Source organism: Perognathus longimembris, chromosome 8 (assembly GCF_023159225.1).
Source record: "Perognathus longimembris pacificus isolate PPM17 chromosome 8, ASM2315922v1, whole genome shotgun sequence".
NCBI classification, from domain to species: domain Eukaryota; kingdom Metazoa; phylum Chordata; class Mammalia; order Rodentia; family Heteromyidae; genus Perognathus; species Perognathus longimembris.
Genome location: NC_063168.1, coordinates 24,807,019 through 24,831,263, shown reverse-complemented (window position 1 = coordinate 24,831,263; position 24,245 = coordinate 24,807,019). Strand labels below are relative to the sequence as shown.

General features: G+C 45.9%; 1 protein-coding gene and 1 long non-coding RNA gene across 5 annotated transcripts in view; one reads left to right on the top strand and one right to left on the bottom strand.

The window, feature by feature from the left end:
- Positions 1-14,411: 14,411 nt before the first annotated feature.
- Positions 14,412-16,109, bottom strand: Pcbp1 (poly(rC) binding protein 1). Its single transcript, XM_048352675.1, has one exon. It carries the CDS (start codon positions 15,828-15,830, stop codon positions 14,760-14,762), a length of 1,071 nt encoding a protein of 356 aa, XP_048208632.1. The 5' UTR covers positions 15,831-16,109; the 3' UTR covers positions 14,412-14,759.
- A 375-nt stretch (positions 16,110-16,484) lies between these two features.
- Positions 16,485-24,245, top strand: part of LOC125356299 — a 49,982-nt gene continuing 42,221 nt past the window's right edge. The window contains exons 1-3 of one of the 4 annotated variants that reach the window (XR_007211856.1): positions 16,485-16,951; positions 17,946-18,035; positions 22,517-22,640. This is a non-coding gene — a long non-coding RNA (uncharacterized LOC125356299). Of the gene's footprint in view, positions 16,952-17,745; positions 18,036-22,516; positions 22,641-24,245 lie in introns of those variants that run through there. The other 3 variants (XR_007211854.1, XR_007211857.1, XR_007211855.1) reach the window with 3 other exon arrangements.

Here is a 24,245-nt window from a genome sequence, read left to right as displayed (position 1 = left end):
TGGAGGAGAACGACAGGCAAGGAGTTTTTTGAGGAACAGCGAGGTGCACAGACCTTCCTGCAGGTTTAGAGGTTGTGTGCAGGAGTGAATTTGGGACCAGACTTATAAGGGGTCTGAGCAAGGAGGCAGAGAGGTTATTGAAAGTGCCACTAGGTCTAGGAAGTTGGTGGCTTGTCCTTGGACCGGCAATGGATTGTTTACAGATGGGTTGTTTGCAGATGGGCTTAGGTGAATTCCTCTGGTCAACTGCCCTGCCTGCACATTAAAGCAGGTCACCTCATACCTGGCATTTTGCCTAGTGTCTGTATGAGCCTGGGGCAATAGGGTGGGGGTCAATCCTTCACTAAGGAGGCTGAGAGCTGAGGATCATGGTTCAAAGCCTGCCTAGCAAGCACAAGGCCCTTATCATTACTGGTTTCATTTATTGCTTCAAATTTCACATTTATGGGCTGGGGATGTGGCTTAGTAGTAGAGTGCTTGCCTAGCAAGCATGAAGCCCCCAATTCAATTCCTTAGTGTAAGGTCCTCTCCCTGAGGGCTACATGCAAATGCCCCCACCTCATTAAGTCTCCACCCAGTTACCTGGGTAACCTGCAGACCTGGAGGCAGTTACCTCCCCTTTCCCTGAGGTCACATCCTAATCCACCTGGCCACACCCCTTGCCCCTGCCCTAGATATAAGGCAGGGCTGGGTGGGGGTCTCTCTGCTCTACTTTCTCTCTGGCCATGGATCATCTTGGCCACAGGCCAGCAGTTCGGTAATAAACTTTCTTTCCTGCCTGAATACCGCATGGTGTTCTCTTTTACTGGCTACCTACTTTAAAAACCTAACACTTAGTACTACATAAACAGAAAAAGCTGGAAGTGGGGCTGTGGCTCAAGTGGTAGAGTGCTAGTCTTAAGTATAGAGAAGCTCAAGCCCCAGGACCAGCAAAAAAAAAAAAATCTTTTTAAATTCACATTTATGGCTGGAGGTTTTGTTTGAGGTTGAAACTTAACACCTCAGACTTGTTAGACTTGAGCCATGCCACCAGCCCAAAAGCTGGTTTTGTCAGTGCCTGGGCACTGTCCCTGAGATTCTTTTACTCAAGGCTAGCACCCTACCACTTGAGCCATAGCACCACTTCCAGCCTTTTCTCTTTATGTGGTGCTGAGGAATCGAACCCAGGGCTTCGTGCATGCGAGGCAAGCTCTCTACCACTGAGCCACCTTCCCAGCCTCCAAAGCTGTTTATTAAGGCGGCAGATATTAGCAGGAAAAAGGATGGATTAGTCTAGGGAATGGCAACTTTTTTTTTTCTTTTTTTGTGGGGCATGGGACTTAAACTCTGGGCCTGGGCACTGACTCAGAGCTCTTTAGTTCAAGGCTAATGCTCTACCACTTGAGCCACAGCACCACTTCCAGTTTTCTGGTGGTTAATTGGAGATGAGTCTCATGAACTTTCTTCCCTGGGCTAGCTTTGAACTGTGACCCTCAGATCTCAGTCTCCTGAGTTGCTAGGATTACAGGCATGAGCCACTACCTCCCAGCTGACAATGTTTTTTCTTTTTTTTTTTTTTGCCAGTCCTGGGGCTTGGGCTTGAACTCAGGGCCTGAGCACTGTCCCTGGCTTCTTTTTGCTCAAGGCTAGCACTGTACCACTTAAGCCACAGCACCACTTCTGGCTTTTTCTGTATATGTGGTGCTGAGGAATAGAACCTAGGGCTTCATGTATATATGGTAAGCACTCTACCACTAGGCCATATTCCCAGCCCCAACAATGGTTTTTTCTTCAAGTCTTGAATAGAAGATGGTTGCCTCAAGTCATAGTAGGGCTGCAGGACTTAGTCTAGGCTTAGCCAGGAGTTCTGTATTTGATTAGAAATGTCTTCCAGGGGCCCTGGAGTGGGGAGACTGACTACACTGTGTCACTTACTTGCCATTCATGGATTATTCATAAATATAACTGGGACCACATGCCAAAAATTTGGGGACAAAATTGTTCTACACATATGCCCATACAGGGCTGGGAATGTGGCTTAGTGGTAAAAGTGTTTGCCTTTCATGCATGAAGCCCTGGGTTCCATTCCTCAGTACCACATAAATAGAAAAGCTGAAAGTAGTGCTGTGGCTCAAGTGGCAGAGTGCTAGCCTTGAGCAAAAGAAGGTCAGGGACAGTGCCCAGGCCCTGAGTTCAAGCTCCAGGACTGGCAAAAAACCCACAAAAACCAAAAAACATATATTTATATATACTTACATATATACATATATATGCCCAATTTTTATTTATTTCTGATGGATTTTATTTAAATATTAAACTCATGGAAACTATAGAGGGAGGAAAAAGACAAAAACAACAACTGGATCTATTCCAGACAAAACCAACCTAACAACCCAAACCAAAACATAAGTGCTGATTTTAGAAAAGGGTTTCCCAAGCATGACCTTACAGACAGAAACTATGAAGTTAAAAACTGATAGCTTTAGAAACTTCTGTCCAGGGCTGGGAATATGGCCTAGTGGCAAGAGCGCTTGCCTCGTATACATGAAGCCCTGGGTTCGATTCCCCAGCACCACATATATAGAAAATGGCCAGAAGTGGCGCTGTGGCTCAAGTGGCAGAGTGCTAGCCTTGAGCAAAAGGAAGCCGGGGACAGTGCTCAGGTCCTGAGTCCAAGCCCCAGGACTGGCCAAAAAAAAAAAAAAAGAAAAGAAACTTCTGTCCAATAGACTATAAAAGCAAGCTGACAAATTAAGAAGAATGCAGTATGTATGATATTTATATTTTAGTATTTAGTGAGTTCCTCCATTAATAAGGAAAATGTCAACATCCTGATAGAATAAAAGGTAAGGAAGAGACAAGAAATAATCGGTTCAGGGGCTGGGAATATGGCCTAGTGGCAAGAGTGCTTGCCTCATACACATGAAGCTCTCGGTTCCATTCCCCAGCACCACATATATGGAAAACGGCCAGAAGGGGCGCTGTGGCTCAGGTGGCAGAGTGCTAGCCTTGAGCGGGAAGAAGCCAGGGACAGTGCTCAGGCCCTGAGTCCAAGGCCCAGGACTGGCCAAAAAAAAAAAGAAAAAAGAAATAATCAGTTCACTGAGAGAAATGTAAACTGTTGGAACAGAGGTAATATTTTTTAACCTGTCAGCAATCTAAGACATGAAAAATAAAATGATATTATACCATTTCACGTGCCAGACTGGCAAATAAAAATATCCTAGCTGGACACGGATGGTAAGTGTCTGTTATCCCAGCTACTCAGGAAGCTAAGATTTTAGGATTAAGGTTTGAAGCCATCTTAAGCAGAAAAGTCTGAAACACTTATCTCTAAGTAACCACCCAAAAAATGGAAGTAGAGCCCTGGTTCAAGTGGATGAACACCAGCCTGGAGCAGAAAAGGCTCAGGGACAAGGCCCAGTCTTGAGTTCAAGCCCCAGTACTAGGATACACAGATTCAAGTCCCAGTACCAACACACACACACACACACACACACACACACACACACACACACACACACACTATACTTAAGAATGTGGGGAACTTTTTTCTTTTTGTCATTCGTGGACCTGGAGTTCAGGCCCTGAATGCTGTCCCTGAGCTCTTTTGCTAAAAGCTAGAGTGCTCTACCACTTGGACCTAGTGTGCCACTTCCCGTTTTCTGGGTGTTAACTGGAGATAAGATTCTCCTGACTTTTCTTCCCAGGCTGGTTTTGAACCAGGGTCCTTGGATCTCAGCCTCCTGAGTAGGATTACAGGTGTGAACTACTGGCACCTGCCTGTGGAAAACTCAGTAGAAGGAGCAAGAAAACTCTATGAGGCCTAGTTCCCTTCAAGACAAAATCTATTCTTTTATTTTTTGTTATTTGTTTTGGTTTTTTTTGAGAGCAGTCAAGCAGTAGAAGGTGGCTTTTACTGCTGCTTCAGTCAGAAGTTGTGAAAAGAGATCTCTGTGGCTAAGCTATAATTCTGTAAATCTGTGGTTAGCAAGAACATCCTGTTAGCCTGTTAAATTCAAGTCTCTTTTTTCTTATGTTAAGAGGTATTGCCTGAAGAAATAGGTCTTGTAGCTGTAGGCTATTTCCCCTAAGAAAGCTTTCACTTCTTAGATACCTAAATCAGCTCTCAGCTTGGCCCACTTTTGGGTACCCCAAGACAGTCCCCTGCAGGGTACCATTTTGTTGGCCTGAGGTCAGGAAGCCCACTCAGAAGGATGGGCTCCTCCCCTGCATCTAGAGACATCCAGGCCTCCAATCCTCAGATCATCAGAGACACCAACACCTTTGTTACCTTGTTTAGGTGAGCTAGGAGCTGCTTCTCCTGGGACATTTGGTGGGAAGCATTTTGGGATGGTGTCAAAGATCATCTTCATGAGTCAAATGTTATATCACTTTCATTTTGAAATAGCCAAATAGTCAATAGAATGAGAAGGTTTTATTAATACTGCAAGGGCTGGAGGCATGGTTACAGTGGCCTTGGTAGCTTGACCTGAGTTCAAGTCTGTACCACAAAAACAAGTAAATAAATTATTAAAAATATATATGTTTGTTGTGTGTGTGCTTGTTCATGCACACAGAACTGATCATCTACTCATGCCTTCCTAGGCCAAAAAGGCGCATTTAATATAATGGTGGCAGGTAATTAAATTGGAGGATGATTTATTTCACCTGAGAAAAGACAAAAAAAAAAGAACAATAAAGATGTTGGGAGCCAGGAACAGGTGGCTCAAACCTGTAATCCTAACTACTTGAGGCTGAGATATGAGGATCAGAGTTCAAAGCCAGCCGGGGCAATAAAGTCCTTGAGCCTTTTATCTCCAATTAAACATCAAAAATTGTAAGTGGAGGGGCTGGGAGTATGGCCTAATGGCAAGAGCGCTTGCCTCGTATACATGAAGCCCTGGGTTTGATTCCTCAGCACCTCATATATAGATAAGGCCAAAAGAGGCACTGTGGCTCAAGTGGCAGAGTGCTAGCCCTGAGCAAAAAGAAGCCAGGGACAGTGCTCAGGCCCTGAGTCCAAGCCCCAGGACTGGCAAAGAAAAGAAATACAACCTTAAAAATTGTAAGTGGAGGGCTGGGGGTATAGCCTAGTGGCAAGAGTGCCTGCCTCGGATACGCGAGGCCCTAGGTTCGATTCCCCAGCACCACATATACAGAAAACGGCCAGAAGCGGCGCTGTGGCTCAAGTGGCAGAGTGCTAGCCTTGAGCGGGAAGAAGCCAGGGACAGTGCTCAGGCCCTGAGTCCAAGGCCCAGGACTGGCCAAAAAAAAAAAAAAAAATTGTAAGTGGAGCTGTGGCTCAAGTGGTAGAGTGCTAGCTGTGAGCACAAAAAGTCAGGGACAGTGCCCAAGCCCTGAGTTCAAGCACCAGGATAAGCACCAAAACAACAACAAAAAAGGGTGCTGGGAGACATGAGGGAGAATGATGGAAGAATGACACTGACCAAGATTTATTGTACTCATGAACTGACATGCTGAATTGAAACCTCTTTGTACAACTAACAATAATATAATTATAATTTTAAAAAGCTGCATTGTACTGACAAACCGACATGTTGAATTAAAACCCCTTTGTACAACTACTTAAAAATAACAACAAAAAAAGATATAGCAAAAAGATAAAATCATTGAATATAGTGGATGGCTTGCTTGTCTTAAATTAGTAATAATAACAAACCTCACTTTGCAAATACTAAATATTGTCAGAGTTAGGAATGGAGTTCAGTGGTAGGGTATTTGTCCAGCATGCATAAGGCCTGGGTTTTCTCTCTAATAAGGAAAAAATTGCTCTTATAATCAGTAAGATGTACCATCCAAGGAAGAAAATACACAAAGAATGTAAAAAGACAATCATAAATAAAAGAAAAAGGCTAGGAATGTGACTTAGTGGTAGAGTGCTTGCCTAGCATGCATGAAGCCTCAGGTTCGATTCCTCAGTGCCACATAAACAGAAAAGGCCAGAAGTGGTGCTGTAGCTCAAGTGATAGAGCATTAGTCTTGAGAAAAAGTGCGGGGGGGGGGGGGGTGGGTGGGGAGGAAGAGGAGGAGGAGGAGGGGGAGGAGGGGGAGGAGGGGGAGGAGGAGGGGGAGGGGGAGGGGGAGGGGGGGGAGGAGGAGGAGGAGGAGGAGGAGGAGGAGGAGGAGGAGGAGGAGGAGGAGGAGGAGAAGGAGGAGGAGGAGGAAAAAGATAAATGAGCTTTGTGTTTAACAAATTACCAAAGGCTAAAAAAGCCAAAACCAAAGCCAAAGATGTGATGGGCAGTGTCCTGAGATGCTTTCCTGCCTCTAGGAAGTCAAAACTGTTTTCCTAAGAATAGTAAGATTTGTTTGTCCTTTTCTTTCTTACTTGCTCACTGGTATAGAGTGCCCTTTCTAAAGGCACACAGTTTGATAGCACCGCAGAGGGATACAAAACCAGACATGAGCATTAACTGCAGTGTTTCTGTTGCTGGACGTTAAAGAGATTTGCAAAAGATAACTCAGTGCCCACTGGTGCAGGTGGCTGCGGCCTGTTAGCCTTGCTCCTCAGGAGGCTGAGATCTGAGCACGATGCTTCCAATCCAGCCCATCCAGTCTCAGCAGGAAAGTTCCTGGGAATCTAATCTCTAATCACCAAAAAGCCAGAATGGAGCTGAGGTGGAGTGCTAGCCTCGAGCAAAGAAAGCTCAGAGACAGCTCAGGGACCCAGGCTGACTCTTACAAAACAAAACACAGTTCCAAATTGTCATTAAATATTTTCTTGCTTTTGGAAAATAAGTATATATATATATATGTCTATCAAACCATTTTAATATATTCATTTTATTCATTCATATATAAATATATTTTAGAAATATGTACACATGTTATATGGAATATTACACAACCATAAAAATGAAATCATGTCATTTTTCAAGAAAATGAATGCAATTAGAATACATCACACTGAATAAGACAAGACAGCTAAAAAAAAAAAAATCAGCATGTAATCCTATCTATTTAGGAGGCTGAGCTCTGAGGATTTTGGTTCAAAGCCAGCCCAAGCCAGAAAGTTTGTGAGACTCTTTAGTTAACCACCAAAAAGCCAGAAGTGGAATTATGGCTCAAGTGGTAGAGCACTGGCCTTGAGGGAAAAAAAAAAAAAGCTCAAGGATAGTGCCTAGACCCTGAGTCCAAGCCCTAGGACTAGCACACATACACACAAGTAAATAAAAAGAAGTAAAATAAAAATAATAAAATAAAATGGATTAATATGAGGACTGGGGGCATGGCATAAGTGGTAAAGCACTTGCTTAACAAACTTACAGTTCTTGATTCCATCATAAATTGTGAAGAAAGTAAAACGCTGTGTGTGTGTGTGTGTGTGCACGTGCACTGGGTTCTAGGTTCATCGCCAGCAGGAGAGAAAGGGGGAGGGAGAGAGCTGGGAATGTGGCATAGTGGTAGAGTGCTTGCCCAGCATGCATCAAGTCCTGGGTTTGATTCTTCAACACCACATAAACAGAAAAAGCCAGAAGTGATGCTGTGGCTCAAGTGATAGAGTGCTAGCCTTGAGCAAGAAGCTCAGGGATAGTGCCCACACCCGGAGTTCAAGCCCCAGAAATGACAAAAAGAAAGAAAGAGGAAGAAAACAAAGTGAAAGAAGAAAAAAAAAAAGAAAAGAAAAAAGAGCCAAGTGCTGATGGCTTATGCCTATAATCCTAGCTACTCAGGAGGCTGAGATCTGAGGATTGAAGTTTGAAGTCAGTCCAGGCAGAAAAGTCTGTGGAATTCTTATCTCCAATTAACCACCAAAAAGGCAGAAATAGAGAAATAGAGGAGGGGCTCAAGTGGTAGAGTACTGAAAAAGCCATGCCAAAAAAAAAAAAAAAAAAAGGCCAGGCAATAGCTTGAGGCCTAGTTCAAGCAAAAGAAAAAAAAAAAGAAAAAGAAAAAGAAAAAAAAAGAAAATCCCATCGGTGGTGATTGGAAATACTGGTGGTTTGCTGTCACTGAAGTACAGTTGCTTCAACTGCCCACGAGGGCTCAATCAGCCTAGTAGCAGATGTCAGGAGACACAGTCAGCCGCCGCTGGGAGGCAGGATGAGGGTGGCTGCAGTTATCCTATCCCTACTTCACCAGACACAAGGTTTAGGAGATCATTTGGGGGAGCTACTGCCCTCTCAGAGCCCGTGTTTTGGGGCAGGAGATAAGGGGCAGGGGTCTTGGGTCTGCCTTTGGGAACAACTCCTCATTGTAATCTTCTCTATAATGACCCTGTTTGTTCTTTCTTCCTTTCTCTCCTCCTCCACACAGTCTAAGTGATAGGCAAGGACGCAGGATGTCAGTGCAAGTCTCCCTGACTTTTTTGCTTTTCCCGTCCTCCTCCATCAAGCACCTGTCAATAGTTCTCCAAACGCCGAGGCTGCTGTTACTAGTTTCCTGTTAACTTCCCTTTTTCCCCACTGCGTGTTTACAGAAGGCCTGTGTGGTAGCAGTCAGCCCTGTGGCAGGAGGCGCAGCAGGGGCGCGTGCCCACAAAGGCAGCTTTATTTCACCAGGCAGCCAGACAATTGTGCATATTATATCATCCAGTCTTCTCAGATAGAGGACTGTGCCCCAGAAAAGGGGAGCACCCTTGTTCAAGATCACCCAGAGAATCAATGCTATAGCCAGGCCTACATCTCATGTCTTCCAGCCCACAGCAGAGTGGATGGAGTTTTCCTTACAGACTGTTCAAAGCAGGCACTCACAGCCTCAGGTAGAGATGGAAGAGCATAGTCAGGGTCAGAAGGAAGAAGAAACAATTATATCCCTCAAGTAAGAAGGCCCAAAGAGAATGACTGAAGGAACTACAAATGGTTCGTCCCTTGGGGTAGCTCAAAGTGGTGGGGGCTAAGGTGGGTTCAACTCAAACTTCAAGCTCTTAGGGAACACTGCTTACTTCTCAGGTCATAGGGACTAAGGGGTGACCGCAAGAGTGACCTATCACAAAGGTGCAATGGCTGTGTGCCTCTGATCACATAAGATAATACTTGTCCAAGCCGGATGTTGGTGGCTCACTCCTGTAATCCTAGCTACTCAGGAGATTGAAATCTGAGGATTATAGTTCAAGGCCAGCTCAGGCAGAAAAGTCTATGAGACTCTTATCTTCATGTAACCACTAGAAAAACCGGAAGTAGAGCTGTGGCTCACAGTGGTAGAGTGCTAGCCTTGAATGAAAGAGCTCAGGGACAGCACCCTTGCCCAGAGTTCAAGCCTCCTGACTGACAACAAATAAAAATGTACTTACTACCTGATTACGTAACTCTAACCCCTTGTACATCACCTTTATAGTAACAACAATTAAAATAAAAAAAAAACCCTGCAGACTGGGGTGGGGCCTGTTTTAGTGGTGTCCATGTGTAAGTGTTGAGTAGGGCAAGTAAGACCAGGAACTGTAGACTGGGGGGGCGGGGGGAATCATCCTTCTAAACATGAAGTAATCGGCGCCTGTGGCGCATGCCTACAATCCTAGCTACTCAGCAGGCTGAGATCTGAGGATCAAAGTTAGAAGCCAGCCCAAGCAGACTTCCGGTGAGACTCTTATCTCCAATTAACCACAAACGCCAGACATGGAGCTATGGCTCCAGTGGTAGAGCATCAGGCTTGAGCAAAAAAGCTAAGGGACAACACCCTACTGATTTCAAACCTTAGTATAGGCATCAAACAAATACAAGATACAACAGTGGCTATGACACAATTATTTGTCAGCCTGTTCAGTATGGTGGTGACTGGTATGGGACTTGAACTCAGAGCTTGTGCTCTGCATTAGCGTGTGTGTGTGTGTGTGTGTGTGTGTGTGTGTGTGTGTGTGTATGCTTGTCCTGGGCTTGAACTCAGGACGTGGGCACTGTCCCTGAGCATCTATGTGCTCAAGGCTAGCCCTCTACCACTTGAGCCACAGTGCTACTTCCTGCTTTTTCTCAGTGGTTTATTGGACATAAGTGTCTCATGGACTTTTCTGCTCAGGTTGGCTTTGAACCATAATCCTCAGATCTCAACCTCCTGAGTTTCTAGGATTAAAGGCATGAGCAATTACTTTATACAATTATTTAAAGGTGATATATATAATTTTTTTCCATTCCTGGGGCTTGAACTCAGGGCCTGGGCACTCTTCCTGAGCTTCTTTTTGCTCAAGGCTAGCACTCTACAATTTGAGCCACAGGGCCGTTTCCGGCTTTTTCTGTTGATGTGGTACTGAGGAATGGAACCCAGGGCTTCATGTATGCTAGGCTAAGCCACATTCCCAGCCCCCATAAATTTTTTTTTTAATGAAAAAAAGGAGAGAGAGCTAGGCAACTGGTGGCTCATACCTGTAATCCTAGCTACTCAGGAGGACGAGGTCTGAGGATCATGGTTCTAAACCAACCTGGGAAGGAAAGTCCATGAGACTTAAAAAAAAAAAAAGTATTTATTGGGGCTGGGAATATGGCCTAGTAGTAGAGTAGCTAGGATTGCAGGCATGAGCCACAGGTGCCGAATGCTTCATGTGTTTAGAAGAATAGTTTTTCCCCCAGTCCACAGTTTCTGGCCTTATTTGCCCTACTCAACACTTACACATGAGTTCAAGCCCCACAACTGGCAAAAACAAAATAAAGGAGGGCTACCCTTCACCATGTCAGTTTATAAGTACAATGCATTAAAAATTATTAAGTGTCCAGGTTCATCCATTTTCCTACCATGAAAAAATTCCATTATGTGTGTAACATGTTAATATATTAACATATATCAATTATATATTATAATATTGACAGGTTACTTATAATATATCAATATATTAATGTTATAGGTATTGATCTATTGCTTAAATTATGTTAATTGATCTATATTAATATAGATTAATAAATCTTTACTAAATGATAGTGGTTGTATCAAAGGGCCAATTCCATGTCAGGTTATTAAAGCTTGAACTCAGGGCCTAGGTACTGTCCTTTTGCTTTTTTTGCTCAAGGGTATTGCTCTGTACTTGAGCCACAGCTTCACTTCCCTGGCTTTTTTTTTTTCTTTTGCCAGTCCTGAGGCTTGAACTCAGGGCCTAGGCACTGTCCCTGAGCTCTTTCAGCTCAAGGCTAGTGCTCTACCACTTGAGCCACAGCACTATTTCTGGTTTTCTGGTGGTTAATTGGAGATAAGAGTCTCATGGACTTTACTGCCTAGGCTGGCTTAGAAACTCAGTCCTCAGATCTCAGCCTCCTGAGTAGCTAGGATTACAGGCATGAGCCACTGGCGCCTGGTCTTTTCTAGTATTTCTTAGCTCCTTAAAATAACTGGGGAGAAAAAAATACAAAAAAGAAAAAGAAAAAAAGAAGAAAAGAAACTGGGGAGAAGGGATAAACTATTGGAATTTAGACTTGCATTTATGTACTTAGTGATGGTGAGGTTTGAACCCAGGACCTCCTCACACGTAGTAGGAAAGTATTTAGCTACACCCCCAGCCCCACAATATTATTTTATTTTGTCATTATTGTTATTATTTTTCTTCTTCTGGTACTAAGGTTTGAAATCAAGGCCTCAAGCTGTACTACTTGAGCCATATCTTTAGCCTCAATTTTTACTGGTTATTTTATTTTTGTCGGTTAAGCATACCCATTCCATTGAATCCCTTTTCCAGTTTTTTTGTTTGTTTGTTGTCGGTTGTGGGGCTTGAACTCAGGGCCTGGGTGATATCCCTGAGCCTCTTTGTGCTTAAGGCTAGTGCTCTACCACTTAAGCCACACATTGCTCCCTTTGCTGGTTGTTTTACAGATAGAGTCCCACAGACTTTTCTGCTCAGGCTGGTTTTGAACTGTGATTCTCCAGCCTATGTTATAAATGCTTTTCCCTCCACACTTAATTTATGTTTATTTATTTTTTGTGCCATACTATGATTTGAACTCAGGCCTCAAGCTCTCCCTCGACTTTTTTAGTCCTGGCTGGAATTCTACCTATTGTGCTACACCTTCAGTTCTGGCTTTTTGCAGGTTGAGTTTTACAAGTCTGTCTGCCTGGGCTGGTCTCAAATAGAAATCCTCAGATCTCAGCTTCCAGTGCCACTTACGGATTTTTCTGACTCTCACAGGGTGATAAGTCTCACCGGAACTTTTTTTGCTTCAGTCAGCTTTGAACTGCCATCCTCAGATCTCAGCTACCTGAGTAGCTAGGATTATAGGTGTAAGCCACCAGCACCCAGCTCCACAGGATACTTTCATTTTCTTTTTCCTTTTTTTGCCAGTCCTGGGGTTTGAACTCAGGGCCTGGGCACTGTCCCTGAGCTGTTTTGCTCAAGGCTAGCTATTACTCTACCACTTGAGCCCTAGTGCCACTTGTGGCTTTTTCTGTTTATGTGGCATTGAGGAATCAATCAAACTTCATGCATGTCAGGCAATCACTCTACCACTAAGCCATATTTCCAGCCTCTTTGTTTCCATTAAAAAAAAAAAAATGGTTCTTGGGTTTGAACTCAGGGTCTTGTGTTTGCTAGGCACTTGAACCCCATCATCACACCTTACTTAGGGGACTCTTTATACTGAGGGTTTAAGTTCATTATTCATCTGCCCTGATTAGAGAGCATTGTTTCATAAGATAGTGAACCCACTTCCTCTTTCTTCTTAGCGCTCTCAACTCAGCATTTAATGCTCCTTGCCTTTTTGTTTTAGGAGTGTGGGAGGGTCCTGAGGCTGGAACTCCCCGGTCTGGGTGCTGTTCCTGAGCTTTTTTGCTAGAGGCTAGTGCTCTACCACTTTAACCACAGCTCCATTCCCAGCTTTTTGATAGTTTATTGGAGATGTCTCATGGACTTTCCAGTCTGGGCTGGCTTTGAACTGCAATCCTTGGACCTCAGAATCCTGAGTAGCTAGGATTACAGGTGTGAGCCATGGGCCCCGGGCAGCTCCTTGCCTTTTAATCCTTTTCTGCCTATTTTTTTTTTTTTTGCCAGTCCTGGGGCTTCTTTTGCTCAAGGCTAGCACTTTACTCCTTGGGTCATAGCGCCACTTCTGGCTTTTTGTTTATGTGGTACTGAGGAATTGAACCCAGGGCTTCTTGCATGCTAGGCAAGTGCTCTATCACTAAGCAACATTCCCAGCCTCTGCCTAGATATTCTAAGCAACCACTCTCCCTACCTCCACAAATAGGGCTTTTGGTAGTTTCCTGTCCTAAGAATTGCTCTGCTTTACATACATGCTTTCATTTTTTTCTTCTCAAATACAGGAGGTAATTTTAACGTTTTTAAAGGTAACAGTGCCCAAGTCTGTGAATGAAGCGGAAGAAGACAACTATGAAAGCAGTCTAAGTTGAGAATTTGGGCTACTTCCAGGACTGCCTCTTATCAGGACAGTGGATGTGAAGCTCATGGAAATCTCACCTCCAGGAACTCAGAACCAGGCCTATCATTCTTCAGGAAGGAGAGGTCCTGTATTTATAATGGATAATTCCCTCCCACAGGAATTTCTTTGATGGGAATGATATCCCATATAGTGCCTGGGGCTTGATCTGCACACTTAGGCACTAGCTTGTTTATAGTGCTGCCTTAGACTGATAAAAACTTTTTCTCTCCGCTGGCCCAGCCTAGTTTTATTGGCTGATTGTAGCATGAGGCCACTAGGCCTTCCCATCTTCCTCATTCACTAGACACACAATGGTAAAGACCCTTAAGGAGGTTTGAAAAGCAATTTACTGGGTGGTTTTGGAGTAGGACCCAGAAACCTGTATTCTGGACACCGAGATCATCCTTAGGCCGTAGTCAGTGATCAATCAATCTCTACATTGTGAAGGACTATCTCAATTAAGCAGGATTTCCCAACATAATTCTCCAAACACCGCACAGCTGAAAAATTAAGAAACTGGGCCTCTTTTGTTTCTGAATATGCCCAACAGGTGCAGTAACATCCTGACAAGCTGCTAGCCACAGGTGCATGCTTGCCACGTGGAGTCAGTTGGTACCAGCCCCCTGGGTGTCCAAGACCCTTGACTCCCACCACCCTGCAGCAGTTGCCCTCCTCCCACCCCTTCCCTCCCTCAGGCTGCCCCACCTTGGACATTTTATTGTCCTTGGATAAGCTTTTCCAGGGGGATGGGGGATTGATTAGAAAGGTAGCTATTTTTTTTTTTTCCAGGTCTAAAGAGCAGACATTTTCCTCCGGAGAAAACCTGAGGTTTTCCACTAGAGAAACGGGAAGAGGCCACTCTCCGGCACTTGGTTGTTATCACTCCCAGGAAAAGACCCTTGGTCTTTGTACACCAATATCCCAAAGCAGGCCTAACCTGCAGTTTCTTTGTTGGGGCAAAGGGAACCGATTCTTAAAGAGATAAGGTGAGAACAGTTCGAACACCCAGGATCAACCACCCTTCTCCTTTCCGCCTCCAAACACCTACACTAAAAAGAGGGAAAAAAGGCACTAACAAAAGAGTTTAGGATAGTAATTCCCAGCTTTTTCAAATATGAAGCGTTTTTTTTAACCAATCCATTTTTTAATTCTTAAATTCTTGACATTACAGAACTAAACTGAAATTTATTAACATTCCACTCTTACATTTCTTTTATTGACAAACAGAAATAAAATCCATGAGCCAAAAACCCAAACAAAACTAAAAACAGGGAAAAGCTTATAAAACTAAATATGGATCCCAGCATTAACAGCTGAACAGAGAATGTGATTTTTAAATTCTTAGCAGATGATAAAGTGTAGAAACTGAACACTTACAAATTATTTAAAACCTGGAATCACTGACCAGAAATTACACAGTTGGATCATGGGAAAACAGCAGAAGGGGGCTATGAGTGACCCTACACTGTTCTAGCTGCACCCCATGCCCTTCTCAGAGGAAAGCCTGGCATTGATTAGATACTGGGCCAGACTAATACTGGCAGCCGAGCCAGTGATAGTAACCTGCCTACCAGAAGAGCCTTCCACTGGGTTGGCAATTTTGATCTGGGCCCCCGACATCTGGCGGATCTCATTGATGTTGGCGCCTTGGCGCCCGATAATGCAGCCAATTAAGTTATTTGGAATGGTGAGTTCATGGGTGGTTTGAGTAGATGCATCCAAACTTGCCCAATAGCCTTTCACCTCTGGAGAGCTGGAGTCAATTCCGGCGAATCCGGTCCCGCCGTGCATCATGGCAAAGTGCGACTGTTGTCTTGCCACCTGGTTCAGCTTGGCCAGATCGAGCGGCGAAATGGTGTGTTGTCCTTGAATGGAGTAGGCATCTAGAGGTGGTCCCTCCAGGTCATGGGTGGCGTGGGGGTAGCCCGCGGCGTCGCTGCACCGATCTTGGCCGCCCGCACAGATGACGGGAGAGCTGGCCGGCATGGGCTGGTACGGAATGGTCATGACTCTCCCTTGCGGAGACTGGGAGAGCGTCTCCAGCATGACCAGGCAGATCTGCTTGACACACTCGGTGACAGACTGCGGCACGCCAGCGATGGTGATGGCCCGCTCGGTGGAATTGGGCAGCATATCCCCCGCCACCTGGACCTGGGCCCCCGTGCTCTCGCGGATCTCTTTGATCTTACAGCCGCCTTTCCCAATCAGGGAGCCGCACTGGGTGGCGGGCACCACCAGCCTCAGGGTGACCGGGGGCCTGCTGGCCGCCGTGCTGTTGGTCATGGAGCTGTTGATATCTTCCTCCAGCTTGTCGATGATCATGGCGAAGGCCTTAAAGATGGCATTGGTGGGGCCGGTCAGAGTGATGATTCTCTCCGGACAATTCCCCTCCGATATGTTGATCCGCGCGCCACTCTCCTCGCGGATCCTCTTAACCGACTCCCCTTTCTTCCCAATGATGCTCCCCACTTCCTTCCCGTGCATAAGCAGCCGAATGGTGAGAGTCACATTTAGTCCGCTTTCGGTCACACCGGCGTCCATGGCGAGCGGCGGGCGGCGTTCGGGGGAGTTGGGCTCGTTACGTGGTCAAGTCTTTGGAGGCTGGCGGGGGGAGGGGAGGTGTAGGCCCAAAACTGCCGGCGCGAGGCGAGCGAGGGCCGCGGGAGCGAGCGGGCGCGGGAGGGAGGCCGCGGCGTCGTCGCAGGGGCGGGCGGCGGCGGCGGAGGGGGCGAGCGGGGCCGGGAGCGGCGGGCGGGCGGGTGGGCGAGGGCGCGGCGGTAGCGACTCCGGCGGCAGCCTCGGCGGTCTGGGCGGGGCGGGAAGCCCGCTTTCAACCCCGAGTACCCTCTGACTCCGGAAGTGCTTGCTGCGCAGGACCCCTCGAAAAAAATTAGGACCCATGATTTTTAGGTCCCCAGTGCGTGCCAATCTCCACGCGGTATTTTAAAAAAATATTTTAACACCACAGATGTGAAGCTAATGCGCACGGCGTATGGGTGCTGTAGGACCGGCAGACTTTTAATGTGAACGAATATTTGATTAACTTTAACGGCTCCGGGGTAGTGATTGAAAATGCGATCGTATGGTGTGGGATACGCATATTATTTTCCGGATTTAATAGAGGGATTTTCGTACGCGGACCGACACAGGCAGCGCGGCGGTCACTACAGGCGGTAGCTGGGACGCCGCGGGTTTAAAACGTGCGCGTGAGGTGGCCAGAGCGCATGCGCAAGAGTGTGGGGGAAACGGGAGGGGCAGCCTCCATCTTCCGGGGGGGAGGGGCAGCGAGGCGCGGCCTGGCGCGCGAGTGCGCGCGCCGGCGGGCACGTGGGGCCTTTTCGTCCCTGGCGTCCGGGCGCCCCGCGCCACCCCCAACCCTTTCCTAGGCCCGGCCGCGGCGGTGGCGGCGGCTGAGGAGAAAGTGCCAAAGCGGTCTCCTGCCGCCGGCGAAGCACCGGTTGTGGTGTTTTGGTGAAGCGTTAGAAACACGGGCCTAAAAAGAATGGCGCCATTTATATAATGCTTTGTTTGCACTTTGCCGGTCTCTTGGCTCAGCCCCGAGGAGCCCCCCTCCCCCATCCCTTGCCCTTGTGTCGTGCTTGGTGCGGCAATGTCGCGCATTTGGAACAATGACGTGCTGCTGTACCCGCCTAACTCAAGGGGTGCCAAGTTGGAGCTCGGGGGTTCCGTGGCTTTCCCCGTGAGGCCGCGGTCGGCGCTCGCTCCCGCCGCCGCCCCTCGGCCCCTCGCGGCGCGGCGCCGCGCCCGGCTCTGCGGGGGCGGCTCTCGGCCGGGCCGCCATCTTGGAAGGCCTTTCTTCCCGCGCGCCTCCCGCTAGAAACGTTTAGGGCGCTGGCGGAGGAGTTGCGTTTTGCCCTTTCTCTTTCCTCCTTGAGCAAAGGTGGGTCAGAGAAGGCCGTGTGGACGGCGTGCCGGAGGATGCTGCCGAGAACACAGCTAACGTGGCACTCCCTTCCCCCTCCCCGCGCTCGCTCCGCGTGGGTGGCCGCCATGTTTACTGAACACAAAATGGCGACACGTGGCCGGGGTTGGTCGCCAATGGGAAACTGGGGTCGACTGGAAAGCTCTAGAACGCGTCCCCTCTCGTTCCCTCGGGCTTGCCGGCACAGCGGGTTTTACGATTTCCCCCTCCCAGGTTAAAAACCTCAGCGCTTGGTGGGAGACTGGTCCCCCACCCCCATGTGGAAAGGGCACATGAACCCATGCAGACACAATGGCGATCCTCCCGCGCTTCCACACTTGATTAGTGGGCGGGGGTGCGGTGGGGTGGGGGGGTGCCGGGCCCAGGGACGGTGTGAGCCTCCTCCACCTCCTGCCAAGTGCCCAGCCAGGCTTAGAAACCCCTGCTTTAAGCAATGAGCCCACGACTTCTTTCCTAGACCTTTCTGCACATCCTGTTTGCTGCAGAAATCAAGGTTTTTTGGTTTGTTTCTCAGTTTATTTTTACAGAGGATCACGAGTTTTGCACTGTTCAAGTAGGCCAGTGACCTGAAGTTTGAGTTGGGTGTACACCTTTATAGTAGAGAAAGGACAGAGCCTGTGTTAGGGATTTTTACTACATAATATCTGTAATGTTTACTACAATTCCCTAAGGCAGGTGTTGATATCTTTCTCACTTTTTTTTTTTTTTAACAGAAGACACTTTAGGTCCTAGAGAGATGAAGTGATTGGTTCAAGGTCACACAGTATCTGGGATGGAATCCAGACCTCCTGATTTCCATACTGGTGAGCATCTTTTCCAGATTTTTCGTTTCTTTTAAAGGTTTTAGATTACTTATTACTCTTGCCGGTAGTTAGGTTATTTCTTCTTCTTATTTTTTTTTCCCCATTAGCTGGTACTCTACCACATAAGCCACTCCTCCAGTCCAGCATTTTGCTGGGTTGTCCTTTTAGAGATAGAATCTAGGGGACTTTTCTGCTCAGGCTGGCTTTGAAGGAATCTCAACCCTCTGGATCTCAGCCTTCTGAGCATCTAGGGTTACAGGCATGGGTAACTGGCACCCAGCCTTCTTTATTATTTGTAACACTGGAGATTGAAGCCAGGCCTTGCATTTGCTAGCCAAATAGTCTACCACTGAGTTATAGACAGCCCTTGTTTTTTTGAGATGGGGTCTTACTGTGTAGCTTAGGCTGGCCTGGAACTCTGGCCAGACACAGCTTTACAATTGAAGTTATGTCTTCCACAAAGTAGTTGTGCTTGTCTTTCGAAGGAACCCCTCTAGCAACCTTTGTTATATAGCCAGCACCTGTTTGTATCTATTTGGGAGCTTCCAATTTTTCTTTTTCTTTCTTTTTTTCTTTTCTCTCTCTCTTTTTTTTTTTTTTTTTTTGCCAGTCCTGGGGCTTGGACTCAGGGCCTGAGCACTGTCCCTGGCTTCTTTTTGCTCAAGGATAGCACTCTGTCACTTGAGCCACAGCGCCACTTCTGGCCATTTTCTATATATGTGGTGCTGGGGAATCGAACCCAGGGCTTCATGTATATGAGGCAAGTACTCTTGCCACTAGGCCATATTCCCAGCCCCCAATTTTTCTTGAAGTGACTGAAACCTGTCTGTATAACCTCAGCTGTTATATGACATGACATGTCTGGATGTAGACAGGGACAAGGAGGTGATTCAGCTCTGTTCAAGGCTTAGGTATCAGTCAGTCTGGCTCTTTTTGTGCCACATTTGAGTCTATCTAGCTCTGGAGGAGTGAACAATTCGCTCTTTAACTTCCACATTAAACTTACCTCAGCTCTGCACAGGTGCTTGACTCCTGTCTTTCCTCACCTTAAAGCTCCTACCAGATGTCTGTGTGTCTGTCTGTATTAGTCCTGGGGCTTGAATCTGGGCCTGGGCACTATCCCTGAACTTTTGTTCTCAAGGCCAGTGCTCTACCACTTGAGCCATAGTTCCTCTTCCCACTTTCTGGTGGCTAATTGGAGTTAAGGGTCTTGCGGACTTTCTTGATAGGTCTGTCTTTGAACCTCTAGCCTCAAATCTTAGGTTCTTGAGTATTTAGGATTACAGGTATGAGCTACTGGCTCTTGGGTAAATGTCACATTTTAAAAAGCAAATCAATTTTACATTAAAACTCAAGTGCACATAAATATATGACCAAACTTTTGTGAAACAGCACTCACCACTACTTGGCATTCCAAGTAGTACTCTAGGAATGTATGTTCACTTTTATATTAAAAGAAACAGTCATTACAAGTAAAGTGATTGAAATCTCATAAGTACACTTTGACCAGTATGTACATTTTAATCTCTGCTCACAGTCCAGAGGTCTAGGGATGAACAATTTTATCCAAGACCCCATATAAAGAGGTGAATTAAGAATTCAATTCTAGGGGCTGGGAATATGGCCTAGTGGCAAGAGTGCTTGCCTCCTACATATGAAGCTCTCCGTTCGATTCCCCAGCACCACATATATGGAAAATGGCCAGAAGGGGTGCTGTGGCTCAGGTGGCAGAGTGCTAGCTTTGAGCGGGAAGAAGCCAGGGACAGTGCTCAGGCCCTGAGTCCAAGGCCCAGGACTGGCCAAAAAAAAAAAAAAAAAAAAGCAATTCTAGGCATTCTGAGTCTGGAGACTGTATGCTTAACCACTAAGCTAGATGTGTCTCTGCAGATGGCCTTGTTTTGTTGGGAGATAGAGTAAGGAGCTTAAAATGTTAATAAATACTAAAAAGCCAAGCAAAAAAAAAAAAAGAGACATTTTGGCCTTCTAAATTTGCTACTTAAAAGTGCTGCATGCTGGGGCTGGGGATACGGCCTAGTGGTAAGAGTATTTGCTTCGTATACTTGAAGCCCTGGGTTCAATTCCCCAGCACCACATATACAGAAAATGGCCAGAAGTGGTGCTGTGGCTCAAGTGGCAGAGTGCTAGCCTTGAGCAAAAAGAAGCCAGAGACAGTGCTCAGGCCCTGAGTCCAAACCCCAGGACTGGCAAAAAAAAAAAAAAAAAATGCTGCATGCTGGTGGCTCAGGTTTATAATTCTAGCTACTTAGAAGGCTGAGATCTGAGGGTCCTTGTTTGAAATCAACCTGGGAGAAAAGTCCATGAGACTTTTTTGCTTATTTTAATTTTTTTGTGTGAGGGGGTCAATCTTGAACTCAGGGCCTGGGTGCTATCCCTGAGTTCTTTTGCTCCAGGCTAGAGCCAGAGCTCCACTTCTGGTTTTCCAGTGGTTAATTAGGGATAAGAGTCTCACAGACTTTTTTGCCCAGGTTGGCTTTGAACCTCGATTCTCAGATCTCAGCCTCCTAAGTAACTAGGATTACAGGTATGTGCCACCAGTACCTGGTCTGTGAGACTTTTTATCATCAATTAACCACCAAAAAGGCAAAAATATAGTTGTGGCTCACATGGTAGTTAGCTTTGGGCTTTAAAAAAGCTCAGAGAAAGTGCTCAGGCCTTGAGTTCAAAGGCTAGGCACCAAAACCACCCCCCCCAAAACAAAAACAAAAACAACCCAAAACCTTGGCACCAAAATAAAAAACAAACCAAAAAACAACCCTTGAAATCTTTTCAGCACTAGTGGCTTACGTTTGTAATCCTAGCTACTCAGAAAGTAGAGATCAGAGAATTGAGGTTGGGAGCCATCCTGGGGGAAAAACTTAAGAGATTTATTTCTTCCTAGCAAAAAGTAAGAGGTAAAATTATTGCTTAAGTGGCTCAAGTGGTAAGCAGATAAGACTGAGAGCCAGACCTGGTATTCAAGCCCCAGTATTGGAATGCACACACAGAAAGGAAATCTTCACTAAAGAAAATTTTACTCAAGTCTTTTTTTCCCCCCGAAAAACTACCTATTTCATCTTTCCTCTGAAATATTTCCTTGATCTCCTTTTGTTTGAGTACCTCCAGGACTCATTGTGCTTTTTGTTTTCCAGTTCCTCCACTTCTCAACCTGTTTTTTCATCAGATTCTTCCACCCCTACTTTCAGGCTACATTTTGTTGTTGATTAAGTTTTACAGTGATTTATTTTTGTGGTGCTGGTCCTGGGGCTTGAACTCAGGGCCTAGGCATTGTCCCCTGAGGGTTTTTTGTTGTTATGTTTTTTGTTTTTGCCAGTCCTGGGGTTTGGAATCAGGGCCTGAGCACTGTCCCTGGCTTCCTTTTGCTCAAGGCTAACACTATACCTCTTGAGCCACAGTGCCACTTCTGGCTTTTTCTGTTTGTGCAATGCTGAGGAATCGAACCCAGGGCTTCACGCATGCTAGACAAGCGCTCTACCACTAAGCCACATTCCCAACCCCCCTGAGCTTTTTTTGCTTTAAGGCTAGCACTTCATCACTGAGCCACAGCTCCATTTCTGTATTTTTTGGTGATTAATTGGAGGTAAGACTCTCAAAAGAAGCCAAGCACCATTGGTTCATGCCTATAATCCTAGCTACTCAAGAGCCTGAGATCTAAAGATCTCTGTTTCAAGCCAGCCCAAGTAGAAAAGTTTTATCTCCAATAAACCACTCAAAAACCAGAAGTGGCTCTGTGGTTCAAATGGTAGAGTGCTAGCCTTGAGCACAAAGAGGCTCAGGGACAGCTACCAGGCCCTGATTTCAAGTCCTTTAACCTACAAAAAAACAAAACAGGGCTGGGGATATGGCCTAGTGGCAAGAGTGCCTGCTTCATATACATGAGGCCCTGGGTTCGATTCCCCAGCACCACATATATGGAAAACGGCCAGAAGTGGTGCTGTGGCTCAAGTGGCAGAGTGCTAGCCTTGAGCAAAAAGAAGCCAGGGACAGTGCTCAGGCCCTGAGTCCAAGGCCCAGGACTGGTCAAAAAGAAAAACAAAACAAAACTCAAAGCCTTTCCTGCCTGGACTGGTTTTGAACTATGAGCCTTAGCTCTCAGCCTTCTGAGTAGCTAGCGTTAAAGAGGTAAGCCACTGATGCCAGTCAGATGTGTTTTAATGATGATGATGTACTCTTCAGGTCACAGGTGCCTTTGTGTGGTGCTGTGATCTGGAGGGCTCTAGACTGGAATCCAAAGCTTGCATCTGGCCCCTTGCTCAGGGATTGATTAACTTTGAGTCTTCTATAATCCATATATCTTGGCCTCAGTTTTCCTATTTGTAAAACAAAAGGTTAAATGATCTCTAAGCCCTTTTCTAATTCTATCCAGGCAGTGATGACGTTTGATGGCTTTGGTTATTTTTTGAGGGAGGGAGCGGGTTATGTAAATATTTTACTCATTTTTGGCTAATTCTGCACTCCTTCAGACCCATACCACCCACTTTATGGACAAAGCCATCAAGATATGGAATGAAAGAACGGATTAAATAAAATTAAGTTGCCCTACCCCAGGAACCTCACACATGACTCTTCTCATTCAAGCAACCACAGGTTGGTAAAGGGGCATAATAGTGTTGGGATGGTGAATCAGGCCTAGACTTTGGAAGTTGAAGCACAGGATTTAAACTCCATTTAGAGGGATAATTTTTGTTTCCTCTTAACCTTATGTTGGTATGCTATGTAAAACTTTTCAAAGTGATTTTTACTTGTTTAATTATCATAGACAACTTTGCCAACAAGTTATTATGTCCACTTTATGGATGAGTGGTCTTTGGATAGAAGAGTAAAGTGATTTGCTCAGGGTTACACAGCTTGTTAGTATCTAAGATAGGCCTCTTGATTCCTAGTGGTGGACTGTTTCTCTTCTTGGCGTCTGATGCTATGGTATAGATGTGGACATGTGAAATAAGTACCCTAAACGCAAAAAGGTTTTCCAGCCAGTCTTCAAAAATTTTTTTTTTCTCTCAGAATATTCCAGTTACCCATAGGCTCTTGACTTACTTATATTAGGACAATCTTTTCCTTTTTATTCTTGTTGTTTACTTTTATGAGTTCCACAAAGGTAGGGATGATTCCTGACTTTCATTCCCTGGGAGTAGCTCATTTAGGAAGTAGGGATCAATTCATTTTCTTTCTTTTTTTTGCCAGTCCTGGGGCATGAACTCAGGATCTGAGCACTGTCCCTGGCTTCTTTTTGCTCAAGGCTGTTATGCCAAGTCGCAAGACCACCACCAAGAAGGCCACCGAGACTCAGACACTCCGAAATGCAAAAGCAAGGCAAGGCTTTATTTAAGCGAGCTGCAACTCGGGCCTCGTCCTACCCACCGACACAGCGAAGGTTAGGAGGGAGCCCTGAGCTGTCATTATACAGGGCTTATAAAGGCAAAGAACAAGGTTACAACAATCAGGTGTTCAAGCAAGCAAGATTAGGACACAGGTACAAATCTGATTGGCTCAGGGTTCGATTCTTAAATGGGGTTCACGTGGTAAAATGGAGTTCACGTGGTAAAATGGGGCCTGACTTCAAAGTCTGGCACTTCAAGGCTAGCAACTCTACTTGAGCCACAGCACCCCTTCTTGCCTTTTCTATATATGTAGTGCTGAGGAATCGAACCCGGGGCTTCATGTATACGAGGCAAGCACTCTTGCCACTAGGCCATATTCCCAGCCCTATGATGGCTTTTTTTTTTCCTTGCTAGTCCTAGGGCTTAAACTGAGGACTGGGCCCTGTCCTGTAGCTTTTTTGCTCAAGGTTAGAGACATCCCACTTGAGCCACAATCGGAGATAAGAATCTCATGGTTTGGAGCCGGGGCTGACTTTGAACTGTGATTCTCAGATCTCTGCCTCCTAAACAGCTAGGATCACAGCGCCTGGCACACTAGCTATTTAAATTTTCCCTGGTAACATGCAACCGTTTTTCCAAAATAAGATTTTAAGTTATTTTTTCTCTTCAGATTTATCTATTTATACTGTTTTATTTAAAATAATAGTACAATGGGCTGGAGGCATGACACAAGTGGTAGAATACCTGTTTAGTAGGCTTTGCATTCAAACCTAATATTTCACATACACAAAACATAGCCTGGGCTTATGATAGAGGGCTTGAATGGCATGTATAAGGCCCTGGATTTCACCCCTAGCTCTGCCAAAAAAGT

Coding starts and splice junctions, on each gene's coding strand:
- Pcbp1 (XM_048352675.1), bottom strand. CDS start 15,830: ATGGACGCCGGTGTGACCGAAAGCGGACTAAATGTGACTCTCACCATT.